The sequence below is a fragment of the Liolophura sinensis genome, chromosome 9 (assembly GCF_032854445.1).
Source record: "Liolophura sinensis isolate JHLJ2023 chromosome 9, CUHK_Ljap_v2, whole genome shotgun sequence".
NCBI classification, from domain to species: Eukaryota; Metazoa; Mollusca; class Polyplacophora; order Chitonida; family Chitonidae; genus Liolophura; species Liolophura sinensis.
Window position 1 is genome coordinate 21,090,992 of NC_088303.1, and position 22,077 is coordinate 21,113,068.

General features: G+C 38.5%; 1 protein-coding gene across 2 annotated transcripts; it reads left to right on the forward strand.

The window, feature by feature from the left end:
* The first annotated feature begins 2,220 nt into the window (after positions 1-2,220).
* Positions 2,221-19,811, forward strand: LOC135475883 (ADP-ribosylation factor 4-like). 2 transcript variants are annotated; one of them, XM_064755828.1, is made up of 5 exons: positions 2,221-2,401; positions 16,016-16,105; positions 16,973-17,046; positions 18,093-18,330; positions 19,377-19,811. In XM_064755828.1, the coding sequence occupies exons 1-5, from the start codon at positions 2,344-2,346 to the stop codon at positions 19,613-19,615; spliced, it is 699 nt and encodes a 232-aa protein (XP_064611898.1). In that variant the 5' UTR covers positions 2,221-2,343; the 3' UTR covers positions 19,616-19,811. The 2 variants fall into 2 exon arrangements, with proteins under 2 accessions (XP_064611898.1, XP_064611899.1); XM_064755829.1 differs by lacking the exon at positions 16,016-16,105.
* The last annotated feature ends 2,266 nt before the right edge of the window (positions 19,812-22,077 follow it).

Consider the following 22,077-nt stretch of genomic DNA (forward strand, 5'->3'; position numbering starts at 1 on the left):
GCATTATGGCGAGAGGAAACAGGAATGAGCCCGGAGGAAAGCCACGACCATCCGCAGGTTACTGACAGACCTTCCCACTTACATCGAGAGTGGAAGCTAACAAGAGCTGGGCTCTTCATTGATGAGAGACATTGATGCTGTATTGTAATAGCATTTAATTTACCAACACATTACCTTTTTAAATCAGTCCACAAGGACCAGACCTCGAAGATGGCGTTAAAATATTTCATACTATAGTGGGCTTTATGAACCACACCGACAGTAGTGAGGAACTCTCACGTCACATGACCTTTTTGCCTGATGTTCACCAGAAGGAAGGAAAAAAAGAGTTATTCCAACATTCAGTGTCGTGATAAGAGTTGGATAAACTTCCTGTGACGTCAAAGTTCCTAACCTCTGATAGTATGGTCCGTAAAGCCCACCTTAGAGGTCAAATGTTTGAGCGCCTTAAACTCTCTTCACAAAAAAAAAAACAAAACAAAAAAAACAAATAAATAAATGAAAGTATATTTATGCATAGTTTTAGGTGGTCTACTTAGTAATGCCTATACTTCAATTTTTAAAATTCTTTTCCTTTAAAGCACACTTGAGAATGCTCTGTCCGCGAACAGATTCGCAGTATTATACTGACTCCTTATATATATGTTTAGAGCTTATTTAAAATGTTAGGGCCACACTTTTAGCTCTAGTCGGTCGCATGTGTAGGCTACACTTTCTCAGCCATAATCTAACAGCGGACATTCCTCGCCATAATGAAACATTAATTATCAGTATATTGTCCCACGGATTTTATTTGTTTCATGATCGTTTTGTTGTTATATTGTAATTTGTCCTCTATACAAGGGCTTTCGTGTTCTAGTCGCGGAATAAAACTTGCTCTATATAGAAAGTGTGTGCATGCAAATCCGCTACATGCCTACATTGTCAAGATAATTCACCAATGTATACTTACACACAGGCAGTCGTTTTGTGAAATAGTGTTATTTCTCACTTGTTTTTCAACACAATGCTTTGAAATAACGTAGGTGAATACTTAAAACGAAAAATCTCACATTTTTTAAAATGTTTTTTCTATAGTTTTAAAGATATTAGTCAAAGAATATCGAAGCTTTCCAATACTGTGGGACTTTTGAAAGTCTTTACTTTCAATAATCACTCCATCTAGGATGAATATTAAAAAAATATTGGCCGTGGTCATGGGTTTTCCCCGGGTGCCTCCCACCATAATGCTGGCCGCCGTCGTATAAGTGAAATATTCTTGAGTACGGCGTAAAACACCAAACACCGGACGGTACATATAAATGTATATAACCCTATATATAAGTATTTCAAATCATTAAAGTTGGTTTTCACGCAACAATTAAAACACACATTGCTAATTTTAAAATTTGATCGTTTATTCGCTGCGAAGGTAATGTTCACAGGCCTACATGTATGTACGGACCTGTCGTGTTTAAAGTGGGTTTATGTCGACCTGGCCGCCCAAGTCCGATTTCAGTGAACACCTGATGGCCTGTACGATGAGCAGTGAATTAAGATCATAATATTTTGTACAGAAAGTTTCTCAAGTTCTAATTGGTAAGAACCATGTGATGAAAACTCAAGTAAAGACAATGTATGAAACACTATGACGTACAAAAAAAAAGTTTAGCAGACTTATCTCCCATGTTTTGACCAAGCACATAGATCTACATAGGCCAAAGTATAATTCAGTACTTTTGAATACTTAATTAAATTGTGATACACAAGTGTAATTTACATGGATCGTGTTGTGAAAACATTGTGTCACTGCTGCCACGTCATAATACTTAGACCGAAATAATTCGACTACTTTAGGTAAATTTTCAGTCACTAATCTGATAATTATAGGTCTAATTGTCAGTAAATCCTTACACAATCTAAACCCATATTTAGTATTGACACAATGGCTTTAATTAAATGCTTTGTGTTACTACAATGGCTATGATTAATTACCTAACCCTGGCTGAAGTAATTTCTTTGTGAGCAACCGTACATCGAAAAGCACGGGGTATAGACCCCCCACCCCTTGACAACCTCGGGACAGCACAGGTGCGCGACCGGTTTGAAGGTTGAGTCTACCCCATTTATAGCCTCAATATGATGCGTCTAAGTTTTATCCAATCAGAATGTCTCTTTCTCAATTAGCGGGGATTTCTTGGCAGTTCAGCGACGACAGACCGACAGACTGCTGAACAACTTGGTAACTTGATACTGCAAAGGCGATTGCTGTTCAGACTTAGCCGACTTGATTCAGTTCTGACAACATGTGAATGATGGGTTTTAAAGTTCAAAATGTAAATCGCCAGTTTGAAGAAGGTTATCATGGGGAACATTTGGTCACGCCTATTTCGTCATCGCGAGGTTCGCATCGTCTTGGTCGGTAAGTTCAATCAAACTCACAGTTACGTGTGTGTTTTGTTGTTGTTGTTGCAGAGTCAAAGTGTCGCACTTGAGAAGAAATGCAGAGAAGAAATGTCTATTTGTACATATTGGGATGTACATGTACCTAAGACTGTCACCACTAAATGCATCCAACAATCCCCCCACCCCTCTGCTCTCCCTTGAGTTTTCCTCCTGTGTTATAGGTACACTTAGTTACACAGGAGATACAGGGCCTAACCCTGATACAGTTGTCTGATTTGTGACAGCCAATGTAACCTCCATCATTTTCCGTTATATTTCACTTGGTGACAACATAGCTACATTGTTTGCCAGATGGCTTGTTAAATTTAGACTGAGTTTCCAGTGCTTTGTGCTTGGGCTCAACAGAGCACCAGCATTTTACATATTTGCCGACTGCAATGTTAGAACGACAAGTTCATGACAATATGTAGGTCTTAATGTTTAATGTAAAAATGATGTTTACAATGAATGGAATTCATATTATCTCTCTGTAAAACAAAACAATAAGTGTTTTCAATACCAATAGTCTGTTGGCAAATACTGCATTTAATACTGTTTCGGAGTTCTTTCACATGTAAAGCATGCTCTTGCCTTTGTTTTAGATTTAAAACCAGTGTTATGAATTTGTATACAGTTTTCTCATTCACCTTCATAGCTGTTCTGAGAACTGAACACATGTGTTACTGGCTCTGAACATGATCTGACTCATTTTCACTTTCTGTATAGCACTCTTTTGAACCTAATGTTGCCTTTTTTCATTAAGTTGTGAAATTGACCTATCAGAATGAATTTTGTCTAAAAGACTGCTTATAATCATGACAGTTACACAAAGCCTTACATGTTCATCTATATTATGGAAAACTATAAATGTACATGCAGGTTTACTTCACCTTAGGTAAAACCTTGTGTTAATAAAAGTATGGTAAAGACAAGTAAGAAGGGTTATGTGAAATATTGCTAAACCATTTCGCTTTCTGTTTTTGAGATATTTATTCAGCATTGTACATTCAGAAGCCTGTTGATGCACAAACATGGATTCTTTTCTCTGCTGGCCTTTATATTATTCCATCCATGAAAAACAGACAAAGTGTTCACCATGGTCACAGGGACCAAGCTGGTAGTTACGAACAATTACAATGTATGTAATTGAGTGTAATAGCAAACTGTCAATCTTCCCATGTGGTGGACTGAAGAAAATACAGCCAGTTCAAGTTATGATGTCACATGGCAGTAAGGTATAGAATTTTTATGAATAAGACAGCTCCTAAATGTATAGTTTATCCCCTTAAGAACAAAGTTTCCTCATAGTATGCTGTTCAAGCTGCATTTATTGTTTATATTTTCTCTTACATTGTTACAAGCCGTTGGTCTACTGTGTTGTTTATTTTACCAGTCTACAATGATGACAATGGTCTGACTGTCTGTATTGAATGAGATGCATGTATGTATAATCAGTCAGCTTGAATTTACACAAGCTACAGTGGACTTGTGTCTTATTTTACTGCGGGTATTCAAATGTTGTTTATATCATAGCTGTTCAAATGTGCTTGTACAAGATACGTGTACCATACGGTGTCTTTTAGTTTTTACTAGGCAGTCCAAATAATATGGTCAATTGCTTTAAATTTCTCCTTAAAAAGTTAATTCTTTGAGGCACGTAAATGTCATAAAATATTACCTTCGAAAAGTACATTTTTCCAGCTGGATTTGTCATATTTAATTACCTTCCAAAGAAAGCTCATAACATGTTTTAAATAACAGTAGAACTCACAGTAACAGGCAAAATGTACAAATTAATCTCAGGCAAAATGAAGGTCATTTGTTGTAAGTACATACAGTAACATTTGATTTTTTATCCATATTTCTGAAACAACTGAATCTAAATCTAGGCAAAACTATATTTGTTGGGGTGGTCAAATTCAAACATACTCAAAAACTGTGGTTTTATCAGCCCTCACAGAATAGGGCTCTCGGAGTATGCTTGAATAAACATCTACTTAAGTCTCATGAAGATTTTGAAGAATTACCATATATAAATAAACAGCACTACATTAATGTTTTTCGAGCTTGTAGAATTTTTTTTGTTAGAAGGGTGTTGCAATATGCCTCTTTTTATGTCAGTCAAAGTGTTAATAGACACATGTACATGCACATGTACATGTAGGCAGTGGAAATTGCCCCCCTTGTGAAGAAATGTACATGTAGCTTTGTTATGTGCTGTGATTTTCACTCAGAATACCATCCCCCGTTGTTTGGGATCTAGCTTACTCTTGATACAGAGCAGCTGATAGTGGAGATGGGAGTTTTGGGTTGTTCTGCTTACATGTACATATAAATATTCTTTATGCTGAAAGCTATATATGGTGGAGATAACGCGACAAGAATACTTCAGCTCTATACTTGTTCTCTTGAAACTATGAGTGTGGATCAGCAGTGAATAATTCATTGTACTTGTAGGTGTGTCTACGTGTATCTCACACCACAGTCAGTATATTAAAGGTTGATTCTGTTTACCCTTGCTTTTGGTTAAAATCAGTATTTATTTTCTCATGGAAATAGTGTTTCTGACATAAATTTCATGAAGAGCTAAATTTACATGAGGACAACTTTACATATACATCGCCGCTTCAGGTGGATTTAGCAGAATTTGAAATCAGACTGTCTAGTTTCCAATTTTCTCCTATTTTCCCTTTCTCTTCCATATTAATTTTAACAGAATAGGTCGCGTCAGCGACATTGAGACACCCTCTGGCTAAACTATCGCCCTGCATGTACTTTTGATACAACATTTATATTAGCTTTCTCTATTGGAATTTTTTTCATGTTTTTTGTTTTTCATTCCTAGAAAACCAGGGTAGAGATAGCTGGTTGATCCTACTGATGGGTAGTACATATCCATGTTGAGGAGGATGAAGAAAGTATGATGAGCCAAGTGTGCATGTGTAAAGTGTAGATTAGACACAGCTGGATCTGCTCTGCTCTCTTCACAGTTTGGTGATCAGCCAAACTTAGCAGTAATATCACCCTGGTTTATCATGGAGACTTAGCACAGAAATAGCACAGGTACATAAACATGATGCTAGTCTACATTCACTGCTTAGCATTTACTGCATTACAAGCTTACCAACAGGCAGTTTGTTTGAACTGGAATTTTCCAGAATTCCCCAATGTCCATAGGCTTGTACATGTATCACATGTATGCCGTATTTGACCGAAAACTTGGCTCTATAAAAGACATAATTCTTCGTTCTTGAAGTTTTAAACAGTATTTGAAACATTCAGAGACATCTATAGAGAGTAGGGAAATAAATCTGACAATTGTATTAATTAGAGGAGAGGAAAATGTAAATAACAATCAAATACCATTGAAAAGTACCTCAAGTTGATAAATTATAAATAAAGTTGGCGCCAACATCAACTGTGGGTGACAGCCTAAGAACTAGTCCTGAAGTCTTCTGTGTTAGCAGGAGAATTGCTGTCGGAAACTGCCGAAGTGCAGTTTGTACATTTCCGGTAGAACTCTTCTTCCCAGAAGGTAGCAAACAGTACAGTTCGTTTTCCGCTTGCCAATCGGGAAACTGGAATGTTGGACGTAGGTTACGAGTTTACATGAACAAGCCGTCAGTTTTAAAGACTCATTGGATGAGAGGCAACACACCCCCAGCATAAATTACAGGGTGTTAAAGACGGAGGACGAGATGGACTCAGCGATTTATGCCAGCTTTGCCATTTTCAGGCTTTACATGTATGGCGAGGAAAAGTGGCAAAATTATGCAGCAGGCACCACCAGATAGAAAAAAAATTGCTCTTTTCAGCCTATAGTGTCATGTTTTAAGTTTTCTTCTCCTTTAAGCTTGCATCTTTTATGGCACAAATAAATCATTTCAGTGTCATTTTCATAATGCATGTAATTGTGTGCATAAATTTCACCAAAAAAAGTGCTTTAGAGGTTGAAAAGGTTGAAGATTTACAGTGTACTTGTATTAGACATTGGACTTGACATACAGACAATGTTCGATATTCCAAGCTCTCCATAGTGATGATCTTGACAAAGAGGTCAGCCATTGTAAAACAAGGTTCTTAAAACTGGATAAAGTCATTTATGCTTCTGAAATTATGAATATTTGCATGATTCAAAGTCATCTTTGTGATGACCTAGGCTCAATTTGATGTGATCAGTTTCAGTTTTTGGGTGTTAAAAATGAGTGAATGATAAAACAGTTTGACCCCTGGAAAGGTACAGTTGTGTTAATTGTGATATTCTGGTCTTTGTTAGTCTGAAAATTAATAGCTGATACAAAGTCAGAATTACTGTAGCATTAAGAAAACAGTGTTTTTATAGCGTACAGCTTTGACATGTTGAGGACAGGACAATCAACTTGAATTATAATGGTACAGGTATGTGTTTCTGAAAGCTATTAGCTAGGAAGAAGAAAACATATGTCAGGTCTATATCCTGTAGTACCGCTGAGAAGGTTGAGGTTAAAAACCTAACTTAAGAGTAACTCTGAAGAAGGAAGACGTCATTGTGAATGAATGTACATGTATTTTCCAGGCTTTATTTTGCCATGCTTTATTTTGCTGTCACAGGAGAGTGAGAGTAGTATGTAGTGGCAAAATAAAGCTTATGAAATATTGAATTAAGTTTTTACTTTTGCCGAGTGGCACTTCTGCTTGTATAGGTACTGAAAGCTCCTGTTGGATAGGCTGTTGCATTTACAGGGAAGTGCAATATTGGACCACACTGAAGTCTTTGTTGTTTCTGTACTACTGTATGTGCATACATAACAAATAAATTCCTAGTAGATATATGTACAGTGAGGCATTCACTGGGAGGTTTGTCAGCAGGTCAGGAAAGGATGCACGCCTTACACGACGCTAACAGGTTTTCCTGATGATCAGCCGGTTTTCCTTTAGCTGTATGAACATTTGCTGATGTCATTTGTGGAGAGACAATACAATATTAGCATGCATGACACAGCTGAGCATTGTCAGTTCAGTTATGTGCATAATGATGAATTCATGTACTAAGAATTGATACATGTACATGCATGGATTCCATTAATTGTACAAAAGTCATGTAGACGTCACACCCTGATTATGATAGTTGATTATCAGCCTAGCATATCATATTTACAAGGTCATATTAAGACTGTGACAGCTCTGTGTTGTCTACTGTACTGTCCTCTGGAGAGACTATTCAATCGGAGTCCTATGCGGATTATGTCCGTATGGGTCAGTAGTGAAACAGAGAAATTTGGAAAGGTGCTTTTTTGTACACATACAGGTTGGGGTGGGTGGGGAGGAGAGGAGTTGGACTTAAACCTTCCTAGTGCAATAATAATATGATGGCAAGGTAAATGTTTTAGCATCCTCTTGTCTGTCCATAAATCATTGAGTGCAGGCTCGGGTAATTTCACAATCACACGATCCACACAGTAGATATTGTGAATCCTGTCCAGTTTCATTGTCGGACACTTTGTTTATACTACGTCATACTACTTCCTGTGAAGGGAGACTGTTATATACCTCCGGAAGCAGGAGAGTCAGACGATAGCTCAAGCGAGCACGTGTTGACATCGTGGTGAAATTTGTCTTGTATAGTCCGGAATAAAAGTAGTATTGGATAGTTAAAGAACAGTGTTTATTGAAGTAATTTAGCGGAGTATCACTGGTAGCAGTACAGCGTGAAATGGCAACTAATTACAAACAGCCTCCACGGTTTGACGACCAGACAGCCTTCGAGACGTGGACAAACGAAGTAGAAATATGGCGTCGGGTAACAGATTTACCAGCCGAAAAACAAGCCCTGGCACTTTCACTATCTTTATCAGGAAGGGCCCGAGAAACAGCTATGGAACTGCCTGCTGACGAATTAGCCTCAAGAGGTGGTATGGACATTTTGTTGACAAAATTAAAAACTGTATTTCAGAAAGAGATTAAAGACGCATCATACGAAGCCTACTCCAAATTTGACACTTACCGAAAATCTACCGATCAGTCAATGACAGAATACATAATTGGATTTGAACAATGTTACAATAAAGCCAGAAAGTTTGAAATGACTTTGCCAGATGCGGTTCTCGCCTTCAAGCTGTTAGACAGTGCAAACCTGTCTCACCAAGAACGACAACTTGCGCTTACAGCTGCTACAGACTTAACATTTGATGCAATGAAAGGGTCCTTAAAACGAATTTTTGGTAATGGCTCAAATTCAGACACCCGTTTTGAAGGAATTCAAGTTAAAACTGAGAGTGCTTTTTACACACAGAGAACCCCCAAGCAAAATAAACAAGCATTTAACTCCACTCAAGACATAAGGACCCAAGAACCATTAAAAGGAACTAACCCCTTGAACAGATTTGGAAAGCGTTCTCGGTGTGCAATCTGTCAAAGTACTTACCACTGGGCCAAAGACTGCCCTCATAGAATACAGGGAAATGTTAATATAACGGAGATTCAACCAGAAGACACAGAAAGTTGTAACATTACACTTTTTGCTAAAGAGAACGGACAGGAATGTGAGTTTGAAGTTTTTATGGCTGAAGCAAGCTCAGCTGCTGTAATTGATACCGCATGTACAAGAACAGTGTGTGGTGCTACATGGCTTGAGGATTATATATCAAAACTTGAAAATCAGCAGAAAATTATACAAACTGAAAACAGTGTGAAAAAATTTAAGTTTGGGGATGGAAATGTAGTGCAGTCAACAAAATGTGTAACTATTCCAGCAAAGATTGGACGGACATGCTGTAGTATAAAAACTGAAGTTGTAGATGCTAACATTCCTCTTCTTTTGAGCAAGGCTTCTCTGAAAAAAGCTGGAGCAATTCTGGACTTAGAAAATGACAAAGCTATAATGTTTAATGAACCTGTCACACTTAACTTCACTTCAAGTGGGCATTATTGTATTGATATTCTAGACCAAAAATGTGTGGAAGATGATGAGTTGAACAGTCTGGATGAAGTGTTGTCTGTTTTGGATATCTCAAAAATGTGTAAACAAGAACAACAAAAAACATTAGCCAAAATACACAAGCAATTTGGCCACGCATCAACTCATCGGATGTCCTGTTTATTAAAAGGTGCTGGACAAAATGTTAATGTTTTTTCGGGAAACTTACAGGAATTGGTAGAAAACTGTGACATTTGTAAAAAACACAAAAAACCCAGGCCCAAACCAGCTGTTAGCCTGCCTCTGGCCACATCATTTAATGAAACAGTAGCCATGGATCTTCATGAATTACAACCAGGTGTTTGGTACTTGCACATCATTGATCTCTTTACAAGATTTAGTGCAGGATGTATTGTTAAAACAAAACAAGCTTCAGAAATCACAGCAAGATTTATTCAACACTGGATAGGCATACATGGGGCTCCTCAAAAAGTTTTCACAGATAATGGTGGGGAATTCAACAATGCTGAATTCAGAGACATGGCGGAAAATTTCAACATTCAGGTTCTCACTACAGCAGCATACTCTCCATGGAGTAATGGCATAGTTGAACGACATAACCAAACGCTTACGAGCACATTATTGAAAATTAGAGCAGATAACAACATTGACTGGGAAACAGGACTTAGCTGGGCCTTGATGGCGAAAAACTCCATGCATAATGAACAAGGTTTTAGTCCACATCAGCTAGTTTTCGGTAAAAGCCCCAATCTGCCGTCTGTTATAAGTGACATGCCTCCAGCATTGGAGGGTACTTCAATGAGCTCTGTTGTGGGAAAACATATCACTGCGCTGCACGCTGCACGTAAAGCGTATGCTGAATCGGAATGTTCTGAAAAAATTCGTCGAGCACTGCGGAAAAAGGCGCCCTCATCCACAGAGAAATTTTGCACTGGGGATATGGTTTACTACAAGCGCATAGACAGCCCTGAATGGAAAGGACCAGGGGTTGTGATTGGTCAGGACGGTGCTGTGACATTTGTGCGACATGGAGGTACATGTATCCGTGTTCATCACTCAAGACTACAAAAAATTACACGTCAAGCAGAGATTGAAGAGGATCTTGAATTAAAGGGGTTTCAGTCTGAACAAGGTTCTGTCAGTGTGGAAAAAAATTCGAAAAATATTTTGGAAGATAACTATGAAACCTCTGATGATGATTATGGTCCAGAAGCAGGCAGTGACAAATATGCTTTGCATCAACAACAGACTCTGCTCAGCAATATTAAGATTGGCCAGGAGGTAAAATTCATGCAGAATGGAATTTCTCATACAGCACAAATCCTTAGTAGGGCAGGGAAGGTCACTGGTAAATATGTGCACTGGTACAACGTTCAATTCTCTGAGCCAGGCGACAAAGCCGGCAAACAAGGATCTGTGAATTTGAGCAAAGTGGATATTCTTGAAGTTCGAAATGTTGAAAGTTTAAGTGGTTCTTCTCATGATAATGTGTTTAACATTGAGGATGTTTCTTTTGATAAAGCTAAGCTGGAGGAGCTGGAAAGTTGGAAAAGAAATGAAGTGTATGTGGAAGTGAAAGATGAGGGACAGCGTTGTGTGTCGACGAAGTGGATATGTACTCTGAAAGAAAAAGCGGAAGGGATACAGCCGAAAGCACGCCTTGTGGCAAGAGGTTTTGAGGAACTTGACAAAGACCTGCCAAAAGATTCACCAACGTGTTCTTCAGAGTCACTGCGCTTGATAATAGCAATGTTTGCTCAAAATAAGTGGCAGCCGTTTTCCATGGATATCAAGACAGCATTCTTACAAGGGTCTCCTCTTTCTAGAGAACTGTATGTACGACCGCCATTGGAAGCAAATGCCGGTGGAACTGTTTGGAAGCTAAAAAAATGTGTGTATGGCCTGGCTGATGCCTCTTTGTACTGGTATACACGTGTGAAGCAGGTTATGAAGGAGTGCGGTGGTCAGATGTCCACTGTCGACCCAGCTGTGTTTTTTTGGCCAGACAATATTGGTGGTGTGAAAGGTGTATTGGCCTGCCATGTGGATGACTTTATTCTAGGAGGCAACTCGGATTTCATGCAAACGGTAGTGCCTGCCATACGGTCAGAATTGTGTGTGGGCCGGGAACAAAGCTCTTCATTTCGATACCTGGGGATGGAGCTCTTACAGTTCCGTCCTGGGGAACTCTACCTGCACCAGGAAGAGTATGCCAAAACCATACATCCTATGATTCTTACTTGGGCCAGAAGACAACAAACTGATTCACCTTTATCAGAAGAAGAAACCAACATCTACCGTTCCAAAGTGGGCCAAATACTCTGGTTAGCTCGCCAAAGCAGGCCAGATTTGATGTTTGACTCGTCAACATTGGCTGCAGGGGTAAAAAATGCAACAGTGCAAAATGTTGTTGAACTTAACAAAGTCATCAGGAAAATGCAAGCTGAACGTGTTGTTCTAAAATTTCAGCATTTAGGCAATACAGAGTTACAACAGCTTGTGGTATTCAGTGATTCCTCCTTAGGAAACCTTTCAGATGGAGCAACTCAAGGTGGTCACCTCATTGTGCTAATGGGGGCTGAAGGAAAATTTTCACCAATTCATTGGCAGTCAAAACGGATAAGGCGTGTTGTAAGGAGCACCTTGGCTGCTGAAACGCTTGCTCTGACAGAAGGCATCGACAATTGTTTATTTTTGGCTAATCTCTATGCCGAGATTACTGGAGGAAAAATTGGAGCTCAGTCGATACCCATTGTTTGTGTAACAGATTGTCATTCGTTGCTCGATGCAATTCGTTCAACGAAACATGTTGCAGAGAAACGGTTGCGCTTGGAAGTGAGTTATGTTCGGGAACTGGTGGCTGAAAAGCGTATCTCCAAGATTTTGTGGTCTGCTACAAAGCAGCAGCTTGCAAATTGCCTTACTAAGAGAGGTGCTTCTGGAAATGTTTTGTTACAGGCAATCAGCAGCGGAGTCTGGAATTTATAAGCTGTCCAAAGAACAATATCTGTTATCTTATTACTAATTTTGTTTGGCTAAATTAGAAAAAAAAAAAAAAACAGTTTGTTCAAAATTATCTTTATTTTATAACTGAAAGAGGGGAAATTGTGAATCCTGTCCAGTTTCATTGTCGGACACTTTGTTTATACTACGTCATACTACTTCCTGTGAAGGGAGACTGTTATATACCTCCGGAAGCAGGAGAGTCAGACGATAGCTCAAGCGAGCACGTGTTGACATCGTGGTGAAATTTGTCTTGTATAGTCCGGAATAAAAGTAGTATTGGATAGTTAAAGAACAGTGTTTATTGAAGTAATTTAGCGGAGTATCAGATATATGTATGCGGAGGTGTAATTCGTAGACGTGTAAACACGTTGTGTAACAAAGACAGTCAGGCCACATATACATACTGAGTCCATCCTGTTAACATGTTAATGTAAACATCTGTGCCACTCACATGACTTGCATCTCTTCAGTTGTAGGCCTACATATTATGATTTAGTAATTTATTAAATCTTAATTCATTTATTTATTTATTTGATTGGTGTTTTATCCCATACTGGAGAATATTTCTCTTATATGAAGGTGGCCAGCGTTATTGTGCGAGGAATCCGGGCAGAGATATGCGGGATCAAATCTTAAACCTCTACATCTACTTTTGTAATAAAATCTGGTGTGTCCACAACCATATTCAGTGCAGTTTGATGTGCATTCATTGGATTTAGTTGAGTATGCAATTGGAAAACATTATTCATAAGATTTTGAAGACTAAAATGTACTGTTCAGGTGGGGTCAGAATGTTTAATATTTTGAGTTTTTCATAATGATGACTTAACAAAAATTGAGGTCCTCCAATATGATATTAAAGGTGTAAAATTTTATAAATTTTATTGTAAAACAATCATTAAGAAGGAAGTGGATAATATATAATATACATGAAACCATCACATATCTGAATATTTACATGATAGGTTATCTTTGAGATGACTTGGGCTCAATTTGAGATCATGATTTTTATTTTGAGCTCTTCGAAACGAATGAATGAGCAAACATTGTGACCCTTTCATAGTGGCATATGAGTATGGACGTTAACTTCACAGAAATGATAAACCGATCAGACCAGTTAACATTCCCTCTAATATGCCAACACATGTAAAACCTATGCATGTCTTCGAATTTGTTGAGGATTTAGGGCATAAACCTGGAGAAGTTGACATTTATGAACTGTATAATAGAAACGTAGGAAATTGTATTGGTGAGTAAGTGAAATGAAGATTGAAAGTGGCATACAGGCATACCACTAGCATACCACTAGCAGGCTATGGTCTGGCTACAGCCTAGGTTACCTTCAGGGAAGTTTCAGCTTGGAGGCTTAGTGCTCTGTATCTCCCTGCATGGTTTGTACATGTAGTTACATCATACATGAACATGAATAATGATTTTATAGTGTGATTCAATGATGATCGGTGATTGCTGCTATAAGGTAGCAGATGTGTATGGTCCAGAATTTAACTGTGCATGTACATGTATCTGCTGTTGGACATCAATCATGTTTATGGAGCTGTAAACTCCTGTGTTAATTACTACGTTATTTATGCTGCTGTTTGCCCAGTTCTTCAGCGTGTGTTGTGTTGATGGATAGCACACATGACAGGCCTCAAGTTTAATAGACAACTCAGCCACTGTTGGTTCATGGGAGCATGTAATTGTGATACAGATACTGAAATGACTGTAACAGTTGCTTCCTGACATCATGTATGTATGTATGTAAAACGGCGAGGGGTGAAAGTGTACATCTAGATGCACATGTGTTTATTTGTTTGATTGGCCAAGTATGGAATTTGCGCCAGAAATCTAGTGCATCTGGACATGCTTTACTAACTTCATACATCTAGCTCATCTCATGACCATATAGGTATGTACCCCAGCAGGAAAAGTTCACAAACCAAGCTTTGTCAACTCATGTCTATCCTATTGTTTAGTATACATTTAATGCACGAGTTATCCGCTTTTTTTAAGATGAGAAAGCGTGCACCAGTTAACCCTCTGTTAACAAGAATCCACTTTGGTACAAGTTTTGAATCAAGAAGTGCAACTGACATCTGCCATGTTTCATGCACAAAACTCACTGTGAGTTCAAGTCCTGCTCATGCTGGCTTCCTCTCTGGCTGTAAGTGGGAAGGTCCGTCAGCAACCTGCGGATGGTCATGGGTTTCCCCAGGCTCTGCCTGCTTTCCTCCCACCATAATGCTGGCCGCCATTGTATAAGTGAAATATTCTTGAGTACGGCGTAAAACACTAATCAAATAAATAAATAAATATTCAGTGAGAAAGATATGGCTGAAATATTGTTGATGTGGTGTTAAGCTATTTTTAATCATCCATTCTAGTGTTGAGCTTTAACTACATGTGCATTTGTTCAGTGATATACGTAACCTACCACTGACTAAAATGCAAAGCAAACACAGGCTGTTGAAGTTGAGGGAGACTGTCATGCTCTCCTATACCACCTAACTGTAACTCCAAAACAAATAACCAAAATGGTTTTGAATGCAAAATGGTCATGTGTGATGGCTTTCTCTGGGTTTGGCATTCACCCTGCATGTACCCCATATATGTACATCTATTTTTCAAATCATTATTTTCAGCAATGCCACTTTTTGGAGGTATAGAATTCCATTAGGTGATCAGATTATTAACAGAAAATTCAATATTATGTTTTGTGGAAGCTAGTTCTGTTTGGTTTTGGTGTGAGGACGAGCAATCAGTAATCATTTAAAGACAATAAATAGAGAAATCAAGAACACAAATTTGATCACACGAGTCAGAATTGTTACAACCAGGTTGTCCTTAGCTGTCCTGTACAAAGTACAGTATTAGCTTTATGTTGAACCTGAGCATCGACAGCGGCGTATTGTGTAGTAAAATCAAAGTTAAACTAAATGTTAGGGGTGGTATCTCAAAGAGTATCGCATATATTAAGGTGGATTTTTACATACATATAAAGCATAGTGGCATTACGGTGATGTTTCATCACTGATACTCTGTGCACATATTACTTACCGTAAATATTCAGATTCACGATATCAGTACTTTATGTATTGAGCTGAAGTTTTGCATTCATGTGAGTGTCTCCCACAGGTGAGCTCTTCGGTAGCCTTGCTACCAAATCTAAGTTCTTCCACACATTTGTTATTCACAATTCAACCTTTTTTTGAGGTCAGCAACAATTTATTGCTTTCAGCCATCAAGAGCATGCCAAGAAGGGGTGTCAGATGGGAAATTGGGCATTTGGGATCCATTCATTAGAACAAAAGTATCTTTCATGACTCTTGACACACCCTGATGGCTCAGTTGATGGAGCGTTCGCTTCGGGGATGATGGACATAGGGGCAATCCTGGGTCAGGTCACACCTAAGACCTCAAAAGAGGAAGTTGTAGCTTCCTCGCTTGGTTTTCAGCATTAAGCATGTTAAGTGGATATTGCAAAGACTGATTGACACGTATCAGTATAATGGCCCGGGTGGGCGGCTTACTTGCCTTCAGTAAGTCGTTTCATTGAAGCAGCACTGGATAAAAGAATGGTGGAAATCCGTCCTTGATGAAGGAGGCATATTACTCACTCACTCACTCACTCACTCATTCAATCACTCACCCTTCTTCTGTGTTTTGTAGGTCTTGATGATGCTGGAAAGACGACATTATTGTACAAGTTAAAACTAGGAGATATCAGTCACCTTGGCAGTCACATCATCCCAACTATTGGTAATATCGCAAAACGGAGTCTGGTTTTCTGTGCTTTCTTTTTTCAAGAGCTGCTCCATGTACATTATAGCAAGTTCTGTTCTGTTAATATTTTGCAGTGGGTAATAGGCCTTTCATTGTAGCTTTTGCATTTTTGGTATTCTGTATGCAACATTACATATATTTTAAAAAATAAATTAATAATTAGTACTGTAGAGAAATAAGCAAAAATGTTTGCATTATTGGACATCTTCAGGATGTGACTCTTGAATAATCTGTATAACCATGATTCATAAATTATGTGATGTTTGGGAGTGTGGCATCGGATGTCAAGCTGTTGCAGGAATTTGTATTTAAAAAAAACTGGTGCTTGTTTTACGATACATGTACTTACTTAGCATGATAGAGATACACGAAACCAGCTATTATCAGTGAACAGCTTTGCTAATTATAGAAACAGAAGTGCAGTTTGGACTTTTTTCTGTTACTTTAACATGGGATAGATAATTGTGCAGGGATAAAAAAAAACTGGACATCCTGTTCAAACACATTGGAATTTGTTGTTTCCTGTTACATTTCTGGCTAACTTCTTGTGTGACACACACAAATTTCTGTGAAGTACATGTAGATTTAAAACACAAAAGTAAAACAAATAAAGTCAAATAAATAAATCAAATAAATCAGTTGTACATGTATTCATTTTTTATTGTTGTGAGGAAGTGATGAACGGGCAGCTATTGTACATTACCGGTCGGTGGAACGGGATGTGTAGTTAGGACGTCATGGTGATTCGTTATACATGTACAAGGATCGCAAATGTATTCAGCTGTACAATGAACTTATCTCCTTCTTTCTCATGGTTAGACTTTCTGTTTGTTATACTTTCAGGGTTCAATGTGGAAAGTTTTGCCCACAGGGACCTACAGATAACAGCCTGGGACATTGGCAGCCGGGACAAAATGGTGAGACATGTAACTACATAGAACACACACAAAATGGGATTTTCTTAATATACTAACATGTAATGTACATGAACACGGCAGGAAGAGTGTCAGTTTGTTCTTTTTTGTTGGCATTTGCACGTACATGTGCACAAGTGTTTAAAATAGCTACAGAATGTCACTGGCCATTTGGACCAGTTTTCATTATACATAAAGGACTACTGGAGAAATATTTGATAGGACTATTCTACCATTTATTTTCGTCCTAATTGATGGCACGTAGTGAGAGTCGTATATTTTTATGATCATTTATGTATAAATGTAGGTACAGGGATCAAAATGTTTTCTCATTCACTCATTTTTTAAGAGCTCGAAATGAAAATGATCACCTCAAATTGAGCACAGGTTATTATACATTCACTTAGATTCACGCAAATCTTCACAATTTCAGACTCATAAATGATTGGTTATTCTACTTTATCCACCTCAACGTTATTTGAAAATGTTTTTAAGTTGAACCTAACACATTTCGTACCTTTTAATCATATGGGAGAACCTCAGGTTTGGCAAAGTCATCACTGTGGTGAGATAGCAGATATTTTGACCTCTGAGGTAATGTCAGAGGCAAATTAGTTAAATGTTGATAAATTTCAGATTGATCAGACCAGTGATTGTTTGGCATTACCAAATTCCACTTGTCTGTATTAAATTTATTTATTTGATTGGTGTTTAATGCCGTCCTCAAGAATATTTCACTTTAATATATGATGGCGGCAAGCATTATGGTGAGAGGAAATCGGACAGAGCTTGTGGGAAACCCATGACTGTCTGCAGATTGCTTGCAAACCTTCCCATGCAAGGCGGTAGAGGAAGCCAGAGGCACTCTATCCACGGAGGCCTCACCTTTGTTAGATATTTACACATGTACATGTATACCTGTAGAGTAGTATGTTGTGATGTTGCCTGTATTTTATTATTAACACTTTTGAAACTGACGTTGTTTAGCTTGTCAAATGTTAATCTTGACAAAGGTTATTTCACTATGTTTTTTTGATTTTGCTTGCCAGCGCGCTCTGTTCCGACATTACTACAAAGGGGCTGATGCTGTTGTCGTGGTGATTGACAGCAGTGACAGAGAAAGGCTGGATGAGCTCAACTTTGATGTGATCAAACCTGCCATCCAATCAGAAGAGCTGGAGACAGCCACGCTGCTTTTTCTGGCCAATAAACAGGATTTGTCCCAGGCTATGTCTGTTGAGGAAATCACAGAGAAACTAAACTTGAAATCCATCGTACACAACTGGAGTAAGGCTCTATACTTCTACTATATGTACCATAGGCTTTTGAACAAAATTCTGTTATGCTCTCTCTATTTATCTATTTGATTAAATTTTTAGGCTGTACTCAGGATTACTTCATTTATACAGTGGCTGCCAGCATTACGGTGGGAGGAAACCCACGACCATCTGCAGTTGTCGGCAGGCCTTCTCAAGAAAAAGCGGAACCAGAGAGGTTCCGCTATGCAAGATCAACTGGCACCTAAGTTACAGACACTAACAGGAGTTCAACACAGAGGAACGGAATAAATTTATTTCACAGTACACATAAAAGAAGGGTCAGCTCCTAAAATAACTCCCTGCATATCTGAGTTGTTATTGGGGGACTTGTTTTGAGACATATCTGTGAGTTCAAGTCCAGCACATGCTGGCTTTCTCTTCGGACGTACATGGGAAGGTCTGTCAACAACCAGCAGATGGTCCTGGGTTTCCCCGGGGCTCTGCCTGGCTTCCTCCCACTATAATGCTGGATGCTGTTGTATTAGTGAAATATTCTTGAGTACGGTGTAAAACACCAATCAAATAAATAAAAAAATAATTTTGAGACAAGATAGGTGTAATTGACGAAACAACAACATAAGCTACATGGTTTTCATGGATATTGCCTGAAAACCAGTGAACACGGTTTGCAGCAATGCTTATTGCTATTTCCTGATGTTGCGTCAAGGAAGGAAGTCACATGCATTTGTTTTCAAAACAATGAAATACTCTTATAAGGAAAATCACTGATTGGTCGAAAAATCCAGTGCCATAATTATACAGGAACGAACATAGTTTTAACCAGAATTTGAAATCAGGCTGTCTCATTTCCAGTTTTCTCCCCCTTAGCTAAACCTATGGCACCCAGTCTCATTGACTGTCGAAACAGTAAGCTACTGAATGCCTTCACATATGCAGTCAAGCAAGGCAGCCAGATGTGTAATCTTCCAGCCTGAAAATCAGCATGTACAACTGGAATAAGATGATCATTTGTTTCCCTTGATTAACATTTAATGTTGTGCTTTGTTTTCACAGGTGTGTTCCCAATAAGTGCCCTGAAGGGTACAGGGGTCAGTGAAGCTTTGGATTGGTTGGCCTGCCAATTGGGGTCACTGCAAGCGAAGAAGGCAGTAGTGGCCCCTGTGAGGGAATCTCCTGTGTTGGAGGCAGCAAGCTCTGATGAAACAGACAGAACACCTCAGAGGAAGGACTACTGTAACCGGGCATACACTGCCATCAAATGTCTGTTTAAGACCTCACGAACTGAATCATAAGATCACTGAAACATGTCAGTAGCCAGGTCTGTACACCAGTAGAAATTTCATCTACATGGGTACATGTAACGTCACACAAAATCTCAACTACGTTGTAGAACTTTATTTTTCATATGTTTGATATTGTACATATTTCACAGATACAGTTTAACTGGATCATTCAGTTACATTTTATAGCAGACACTTTTATGTAAGATGGTACCATAACCATTGCTATAGAAATACATATTCAGCATCATAATGAGATATATATATATATATATATATATATATATATATATATATATATATATATATATATACTAGGCATTATCCTGGGTTATTATGATATACATGTGTGTGTGCCTTTAGTAATTATGAAGCTTTGAAAGTATTGGGCTATGCGAATGCTGAAAAGCGGCATGAATTATGTCCCTTTTCCGGCATTAATTGATAGCATCAAATTCAAAGAGCTACCAGCAATTTAAGGGTTGGGGTTTGCATGTGAATTAGGGCCCTTGGATGCTATTGTTTGTATTGGTTCAGAAGACATGTACTTGTGTATCATTGTGGGGCCTTGGGGACAGTATGCAGTTGATGACATTTCTGTGGCATTTGAGGAGTCTAACTTTTGTTGAATTATTTGAAAACCGTTTGTTTTGCACCAATGTTGTGTGCATATCTGCCAGTCACATGTGGGAAAGTTTGTCAGAACTTGGCAAAGTTCAGTTGTTTACCACAGGCACTCAGCAAGGTGTAATAAAGTTACAGTCATCGTACAAGGGGAGGTATCTTTAGGCAATGTGGGAAAAGGCCTTCACTGCCAAGTAGTGAAAACAGAGAGGAAAAAATGACTGTCTATCATGTCGATTTACATTCATAATTATGTATCATAGAAGGCGATTTATTGAAACAGTGTTGCTGACCCGAAACATTACTATTCATGCATATTAAATCAATAGTTTCCTATGCTGGAACTCTTAACAGGTAGAATTACGTAACTTGACTCCCTTGAACCAGTAAAAAGGTTTATTTATTAATATTCACACAATAGGCTTACACGGTGCTTGACTGTATCTGTCAAAGGAAGTGGTGCTTGTAGTGTATGTCATTTACATGGGTGACAGTGAGCATAGTAGACCCTGAAGATGATGTGGCATTCTTCTGTGAGACATCAAATAAATCGCAAATGTCATGAATAATAGATAATTTTATGTTTGTCGGAATACACCTTAATTATTATTACTTTATTACTGAATATTTAAGTCTAGTTATATATTGTCTTATAGGGCAATTAGATTTGTCTAGGTTGGTCTTGTCTGACTCCTTGGTCTAAGGGGTCATTCTCTCTGTAAATAGATTACATACCCTTAACTGGTAAGCAGTAGTAATAGAATCCAGGTTTATCAGTTACCTGAAAGGCTGAGATTGCCATCAGGCTTTACCTAGGTGACTGATTGAATACCTCAGCTGAGGTATTATTCAGTATTGAAGGCGAAAACTCAAATTAAATTCATAAATCTGAGTGGCTCAGATGGTTAAAGCTCTGACTTGCTTCGATCAGCAGGCCTTAGATCAATGAGGTCACGGGCTTGAATCCAGCTCTTGGAGATTTGTTAATCAAATACTGTTGTAAACAATTACATCTGTGGGTTGTCAAGGATTTTCCACATCTGGGAGAATGTTCTATCCACATCTGTCAAAATGTTCTATCCACACCTGTCAGAATGTTCTATCCACACCTGTCTGAATGTTCTGTCCACACCTGTCAGAATGTTCTGTCCACACCTGTCAGAATGTTCTGTCCACACCTGTCAGAATGTTCTATTCACACCTGTCAGATTGTTCTATTCACACCTGTCAGAATGTTCTATTCACACCTGTCAGATTGTTCTATCCACATCAGAATTTTTGCTGTGTATATGAAACATTAATATTAATATGTCAGGCGCTTTCTGCATATGTTCCAGAACCCAAGGGAAATAACATAATATTGAATTTATTGAAATTATTCTCACCCTAAGAGAAACACTTCACTGTGTATATAAACATGTGATGAAATTTGCTAATTGTCAATACTTTAACATACTTCCTTCATTTTTATTTATTTATTTATTTATTTATTTGATAGGTGTTTTACGCCATACTCAAGAATATTTCACTTATATGACTGCGGCCAGCATGATGGTGGGATGAAACCGGGCAGAGCCCGGGGGAAACCCAGGACCATCTGCAGGTTGCTGACAGACCTTCCCACATACGGCTGGAGAGAAAGCCAGCATGAGCTGGACTTGAACTTACAGCGACTGCATTGGTGAGGGACTCCTGGGTCATTATGCTGCGCTAGCACGCTAACCAGCTCCTTCATTTTTAAATTGTTGATCAAAAGTGCCGGTCTCCAAATGTAATGGTGGGTGAGAAAATGTCTTGTTGTTTTCCAAGTGTATGTCTTGTAATTTATAATAGGTATAAATGAGTTCTCC

Excerpts from the sequence above, each read along its gene's own strand:
- LOC135475883 (XM_064755828.1), top strand. The coding sequence starts at position 2,344 with ATGGGGAACATTTGGTCACGCCTATTTCGTCATCGCGAGGTTCGCATC. Across the intron at positions 2,402-16,015 it reads GGTTCGCATCGTCTTGGTCG|GTCTTGATGATGCTGGAAAG; the intron begins GTAAGTTCAATC and ends TGTGTTTTGTAG. Across the intron at positions 17,047-18,092 it reads TTGGCAGCCGGGACAAAATG|CGCGCTCTGTTCCGACATTA; the intron begins GTGAGACATGTA and ends TTTGCTTGCCAG.